The 7,320-nt window shown below is 47.4% G+C and overlaps 1 protein-coding gene across 3 annotated transcripts in view; it reads left to right on the top strand.

Annotated features, from left to right (window-relative positions):
- Positions 1-1,646: 1,646 nt before the first annotated feature.
- Positions 1,647-7,320, top strand: part of PHB (prohibitin) — a 15,971-nt gene continuing 10,297 nt past the window's right edge. The window contains exons 1-4 of one of the 3 annotated variants that reach the window (XM_012662384.1): positions 1,647-1,702; positions 2,908-3,022; positions 4,402-4,563; positions 7,231-7,303. In XM_012662384.1, coding sequence (XP_012517838.1) covers positions 2,935-3,022; positions 4,402-4,563; positions 7,231-7,303 — 323 coding nt within the window. In that variant the 5' untranslated portion in view covers positions 1,647-1,702; positions 2,908-2,934. Of the gene's footprint in view, positions 1,703-2,907; positions 3,023-4,401; positions 4,564-7,230; positions 7,317-7,320 lie in introns of all 3 variants that reach the window. The other 2 variants (XM_012662392.1, XM_012662401.1) reach the window with 2 other exon arrangements.

The raw sequence follows: 7,320 nt of genomic DNA, 5'->3' as shown, positions 1-7,320 counted from the left end.
AAGTGGGAACAAAGAAAGAGGACAGGAGATAAATTCAGGGAAAAGTTGAAAGAATCCAATCATAGTAGAATCCAGAAATGGGCCTGGTTTCCTTAAAATTCAGTGCCCATACATCATTTAGGTAATATCCTAGCTAAGAACAAAACTTGAATCTAATATTGAGGAAACATCAGACAAACCCAAAATGAGAAGTATTTTTTTTGTAAAAACATGTAATAAAAGAAAAAGGAAGACTGAGGAACTTTTTCAGATTAAAGGAGCCTAAAGAGACATGAAAAATAAATAAGTACTTTATCTTAGACTGCATCCTATATTGGGAGGCAGTGCTATAAAGTTCATTATTGGGTCAATTGACAAAATTGGAATGCAGAGGATAGATTACATTTACTCAAGTAAAAGGACTTCCTTTTTAGAAAATACACACACACACACACACACACACACACACACACACACACACACACTTTGACACGGAGCGGAGGAAGGGGGACAGGAAGGAGATGGGAAAGGAGGAGGGAAGGAGGAAACGAATGATAAAGTAAATGGAGCTGGAGCAAACTGTTAACAGTAGGTGAATTTGAGTAAAGGATATACATGTGTGTTTTTTCGTTGTGGTTTTTTTTGTTGTTTTTTGTTTTTTGGGGTTTTTTTTTTGAGACAGAGTCTCGCTCTGTTGCCCAGTGGAGTGCCGTGGCGTCAGCCTAGCTCACTGCAATCTCAAACTCCTGGGCTCAAGCAATCCTCCTGCCTCAGCCTCCCCAGTAGCTGGGACTATAGGCGCGTGCCACCACGCCCGGCTAATTTTTTCTATTTTTATAGAGACAAGGTCTCGCTCTTGCTCAGGCTGGTCTGCAACTCCTGACCTCAAGCAATCCTCCCACCTCGGCTTCCCAGAGTGCTTGGATTACAGGTGTGAGCCACCGCACCCGGCCTATACATGTGTTCTTTGCACTGTTCTTGCAACTTTTCCAAGTAAAATGTTTTTTTTTTAATTGTGTCCAGGAGAACTGGACTCTAAGCAGAGCCTTTTGCTCACTCAGTGCATGACCCTGAATGAATCCCTTCCTTTCTGTTGGCCTCAGTTTTCTTAGTACAAATGGTTTCTAAGGTTCTCTCTGGCTCTGGTAATCAACGTCTCCAGACTGAGGGCGTTTCCAAAAAGGGCTTCGGAAAAGAAGATGGCCCTTGCTTCTCTCAAGGAGTCTCAGTCCACCAGCTATTTCACCACATTTTCTCCCAAGTGCCCACTCGTCCTCTTCCATCAGTCACAAACTTTCCCTTGCTCATTTTTGCCACCAGCTGGACCGCCCAGACTAGCTGGACGCCCATATCTCTTTACCAGGTCCCTAAGGCTCATCTTCCAGCGTTTTAGCATCGGTACCGGATAGGCACGTGCATTTATACACAAGGAACTACAGCCCCCAAAAGGTTTTGCGGCAACATCACAGCAGTCACTACCAAAGAGATAAGCCTTTCCTCCGCAGGCCAGCCGCTGCATGGCCTTTCGGGAATTGTAGTTCATCTGCTAAGAGTCACAGAATCAGGGTAAGGCTGCGAGCCACCCTTCCCAGAACTCACAGCGCTGCTTCCCGCCAATCAGGGGCGTGGATCTTGGAAGCAGGGCGGAAAAGGGGCGTGCCTGCGCGGCGCACGCGCAGCATGTGTGGCTGGGGAATCCATGTGGAGGTCAGAGTGGAAGCAGGTGAGAATGGTGGGTGGTGGCTGAGGCCTGTGTCGGGTGTCTCTGCAGCCCTCTTTCTCCCTGCCGTGTGCACTTTGGGCGAGTAGAGTGCGTGCATGAGTCCACCTTGTTGGGGAGGGGAAAAGAGGCTGAGCCCGGGACGAGCCAGGGGTTGCGCAGAGTAAGGGAGGTGTGTATGGGGGCAGGGTGAGGAACGATCCAGAAGCTATCAGAAAGGGAAAGGGTTGAGTGCCCTAGCCTCAGAGAAGGAAGTTTTAAATGCACGGGGAGAGATCAAGGTATTATCAGGAATTGAAGTCCGGGAAGGAGTCTGGAGCGAGCCACCATGTCGGGGTGGGGCATTGAAAAGTTAAATGCTCGAGTGGTTTCTAGTTAGCGCAACTGTGCCCCCCGCCCACCCCACCTCAGCCCCACCCTCTCAGTTCTTCCAGAGCTCTCCCTCACCATGCAGCTATTTAGAGTCTTTCTGCCAAATGGGTTCTTCTGTCATCTTGGTCCCAGAATGTCATTCAGCTCCTGCTTCCATGATAACAAGTCATTCTTAATACATGATGTTGAGAACCAGAATGGTGGGGATTAAACTGTGCCTGCTAGAATTATACCTCCGGGTTCTAATTATGGTTCTGCCCCTTAGTAACTGTGATTTTGGCTTCTCATGTCACCTCTCTGCGTGCCTCAGTTTCCTTGTCTATAGTAATCTACTTCATAGGGTAATTGTAAGGAGTAAATAAATTCTTATTGGAAGACTGCCTGATACAATTGTTAGCTGTTACTGTTATTTTTGTTGTTGGTATCATCATGTAGCACATTCTTTGGATTATGTTTCAAACCAAAATCGCACTGAACCTACCACACAGCCTCTTTCTTAGGGCCTGCTTGTCTAGGAAATGAGAGGGTGGGTTAGTATGGTGCTAAGTTCCCTATGGATATCAAGCCCTTGCCTTGTTTCCATTATTGAGCAAGGGCCCTTTCTTTGAGTGGTTAAGAAAGAAAGAACTGAAGAAGAAAAAAAAGCAGAGTAATTGATACTACACTTTCCAAGCCATAGAGTGTTATTTATTAGGTATCTTTCAGTGGATGATTTAGAGCTTTCAGGAGCAGGAAAATAAATAGCTTAATAAGTGAATGTTGTGCCTCAGAGAGGGCTTTCTCTGAGGAATTGGGGTCCAGTTGTTTTATTTTTTGTTTTGTTTTTACCCCCTTAGGTGTGAGTGGGTCCAACAGAAGGAAACATGGCTGCCAAAGTGTTTGAGTCCATTGGCAAGTTCGGCCTGGCCTTAGCCGTTGCAGGAGGCGTGGTGAACTCTGCCTTGTATAATGGTGAGGCACTGCGGGGTGGGGGGGGTCACTGTCCTTTGTGGGAAGATTGCTGTTTGTCTGCAAAGCCCATGTGACACTCCTGATGGTAGCTGCTGTCTGTGAATGTGTTTGTGGCCTACAGGGCTCACCTACTGCCATCCTGCTCTGTACGGTTGCATTGTTATCGGGGCCCCTGTCCTTTTAGCCATAGATTCACTCAGAGCTTATACTCAAAAAGAGCCTCCCAGCCCAATTGCTGGTTGGATGTTTCTAGCTGCTCTTGTCAGTTCGAAGTGATGCTGCACCACCTAAGCACTACAGCAGAGTGTCAAGATTTCATTGGCTAGCTGAAATGGAGATCTCCTTTGTTCTTTTCTGCTTGTGTGTGGAATAACTCAGCAAAGGCTCTAGACCTGCTGGAGTGACCTTGTCCTGAGCAGGAGTTTTCGCTCTGCTGAAGTTGGGTGGTTTCAGAGAAGATATCTTTGAGATGCATTGCCCATCTTTTACAGTGTAGCAGGAGGGGAGGCTGGCTTTTCTTCTACTTTACTGTGTGGCCTTGGGCAAGTCACTTCCCAAGGCCTCTCTAGGCCTCAGCTTTCTCATTGGTCAAGCAATGGGATTGAACTAGTTTATCTCTTAAGACCCCTTTCAACTCTGACATTCTATATCGTTCACTGCCACAAAGCAGCAGTAGACGTACCTGTCTGGTGTGCGGCTGACAGGAGGAGGCTTACTTTCAGAGTGAAGATATTTGGCCTGACTGTGAAGTCCAGAGGGGCAGCTGATTAGAAAAGCCTGCTTGGCTTACACAACACTTCTTTAGAGTACTGCGATCCTTTTGGCCACATCTGCACAACTAGATGGTAGTTGCTGTCACTAAATTTCTCTCTGAATCAACAAGAAAGCTCTGCAACCCCTTAAAATTGTAGAGAAACCAAACTATCAGGAAGAAAAAATGAGAATTTCCGAAATTTAGGATTCCTGTATTGAGGATGCTGCTTCTTGGAGCACTGGATTAAACTGGAGCCAGGATGGACATGGGGTAACAGCGAAGTTGAGTTGAGTTTTAGAAGTTTTGGGAGGTGATTCCTGGAAATGTGTTGGTGGGAGTTTGGGGATGGGATGGTTGATCAGAAGATTAACAGCCAGTTCTTTCAAGGAGAAAGGATGCGAAGTAATAGAGTCTATTACCGAAGTCCTTGGGGAGACAAATGGGCTGGGAAGTGATTGCTTAGTTTTGTAGCTATTTAGAAGTCTCTTGAGACCAGACGTTCGGGAAGACAGAGCAAGAGAGGGGAGACTTAAGTGAACAGAAAGCACTAGGGCTCTTTCAAAGACATAATCCTTTTGGTGAAAGGATGAAGGCATTTTTCTGACCTGTCATCCTTCCTTCCTAGTGGATGCTGGGCACAGAGCTGTCATCTTTGACCGATTCCGTGGAGTGCAGGACATTGTGGTAGGGGAAGGGACTCACTTTCTCATCCCATGGGTACAGAAACCAATTATCTTTGACTGCCGCTCTCGACCACGTAACGTACCAGTCATCACTGGTAGCAAAGGTGAGTCCTTCCTGTGTGTCAGGTACAGTGGGGAGTGTGGAAGGGGTGCTCTGCTCTTTTGTCAGGTCCAGAAGCATCTACGGGACACCAGAATCCAAAAGAGGTTGGACTGCACATCATAAGAATTGCTAGCAGGCCAGGGAAGCCTGGGCAACATAGTGAGACCCCGTCTGTTTAAAAAAAATGAGAAAATTAGTCAGGTGTGGTGGCACGCACCGGTAGTACCAGCTACTCAGGAGGCTGAGGCAGGAAGATCGCTTGAGCCTGGGAGTTTGAGGCTGCAGTGAGCTATGCTCAGGCCAGAGCACTCCAGCCTGGGTGACAGAGTGAGACCCTGTCTCTTAAAAAAAAGAATTGGTACCATATTTACCCTGGAGAGGTTTATGTGAATTCTTAGAAAGAAATGCCTACGTAAGGTACACACACGGACGACAGTACACATTTAGAGAAATATGCCTCTTAAGGTACATCTTAAGAGTTACGTAATCTTATTTTAAAGAAATCTAATTGTGGCTTTTGCCCCCTCGGTTAACCCTTCCCATCAGCTTTTGTTCCCCGGCATGAATATATGAACCAGTCTCCTGTCTGCCTTCGTAGCTGAGTTACCCTTTACCTTGCTTTCCACGGCCTGTGATCCAGCAGTGCACACTTCGCATTGTCACCCCACGGGCTGAGGCCCACGGCCCTGAGAGCCCCCTCCTGGCGTCTGTGATGCTCCACTGGGTTACCAGTCAGAGCCCGAAATGATTTGCCATCACCGTTCTCTCCCGTCCAGGCAGTACATGGAATAGCAGGTGTGGTCCAGGAGTGCCTTTTCTACACACAGAGAGGAGAAGGTTGTGGACATTGGTTTCTTGGTGGCAGGCGATACCTTCATTGCCGTCTCCTCAGCAGACATTTGCTTGTCGTGATTGCGCCAGGCTTTGTGCTGGGTTGGAGAGTGAGGGTAGTTCAAAGGACGCTAAAACAGGAGCATTTAAGGAGCTCAGGCCAGCTAGGAAGATAGACGTGCGAACAAGCAGTGACAGCAGAGTGGGGTGGGTACCAGACCGAAGGTCATAGGTAGTGCTGGGGAAGCACAGAAGAGAGCAGCTGACTCCCATGGGTGTGAGAAAGCTCCTGTGAGGAAAGCACGTCTGAGCTGGGACTTGCAGAGTGAGAAGGGTGTCGGGCAGAGAGGAGAGGGACAAGTGAATGGTAAATCTGTTCTGTAGCTCCTGATCCGGAGGAGCAGCAGCTTCCTGTAAAGGGTCTGGCTTGCCTACCACAAAAGACGAAATAAAATAATGGAGAAACATAAAATTTAACTTAAAAGCCTACTTCTAAACTTCCCACCTCTTTGGGATTTATTTCTGTGCTGTTTTGTAATTATTCTAAGAATATATAACCTAATTCTAAACTATGTACCTATTTCAGTGGATAGGAACATCCAGAGATCAGGGACTTGTATGTATTAGTGCATTTCCCACCTCTCTTGGTGCCTGGTCCAGGACTCTATCTCATGGGCACTTGGTCCACAGTGCATTAGCTCCAAGCAGGCCTGAAATGTTTGCAGGAAGGTGCAATTCTCTTCCTGGGTCCTTTGACTGGGCCAAGTAATGAGAAACAGACCATAGATGAGTCTGATCACCTGTTAGGTCTGTCACACATCTGACAGTGCTTTTATGTCTCTTTTCTCCTTCACTTTCCCCCAACATTCCTGCAAGGCCTAGAAGGCAGATGAAATCATCCTCATTCTCATGGACAAGAAAATAAGCTCAGGCCGGGCGCGGTGGCTCACACCTGTAATCCTAGCACTCTGGGAGGCCGAGGCGGCTAGATAGCTTGAGCTCAGGAGTTCGAGACTAGCCTGAGCAAGAACGAGACCCCGTCTCTACTAAAAATAGAAAAATTAGCCAGGTGTTGTGGTGCACGCCTGTAGTCCCAGCTACTCAGGAGGCTGAGGCAGGAGGATCGCTTTAGCGCAGGAGTTTGAGGTTGCTGTGAGCTAGGCTGACGCCACAGCACTCCACTCAGGGCAACAGAGTGAGACTCGGTCTCAGAAAAAAAAAAAAGCCCCTCACCCTAGAATTTTTGGCATTGGCCTATCTGTTGCCTTAAAATGTTCAGTGTTTCAAACATTACGTGTCACCTATTAGACATGTAATCTGAATTGCTTGTATCAGAGGGCATGCAGGACAGATGTACTGAAAAGCTGATATCACTGAAACCTTTAAGAAGTTTCGGCCAGGCATAGCAGCTCATGCCTGTATTCCTAGCATTGTAGGGAGGATTGCATTATGGGAGGCCACAAGTTCAAGACCAGCTAAGCAACATAGGGAGACCCTGTCTCTATAAAAAATACCAAAAAAAATTAGCCAGGTGCAATGGCACACACCCTGTAGTCCCTGTTACTAGGGAGGCTGAGGCAGGAGGATCACTTGAGCCCAGGAGTTTGAGATTTCCGTGAAGTATGATCAAGTCACTGCTACACTCCAGCCTGGGCAACAGAAGGACATCCCGTCACAAAAAAAGAAAAGAAAAGAAAAAGAAAGAAAGAATTTCCTAACTGTGCAATGTTCTGCTAGGTTCTCCACCAAGAAAGCCAGGCATACCCTCTCCTTGCCCTCTAGGGCCTTATAATCAGCAAACTTGCTTCTAACTCCAGTGTTTGTCCCCTACCCAAAGATTTACAGAATGTCAACATCACGCTGCGCATCCTCTTCCGGCCTGTCGCCAGCCAGCTCCCGCGCATCTTCACCAGCATCGGAGAGGACT

This window comes from Propithecus coquereli, unplaced genomic scaffold (genome assembly GCF_000956105.1).
Source record: "Propithecus coquereli isolate 6110/MARCELLA unplaced genomic scaffold, Pcoq_1.0 Scaffold119, whole genome shotgun sequence".
NCBI classification, from domain to species: Eukaryota; Metazoa; Chordata; class Mammalia; order Primates; family Indriidae; genus Propithecus; species Propithecus coquereli.
The sequence above is the reverse complement of the archived record's forward strand: the minus strand, read 5'-3'. Positions and strand labels throughout refer to the sequence as shown.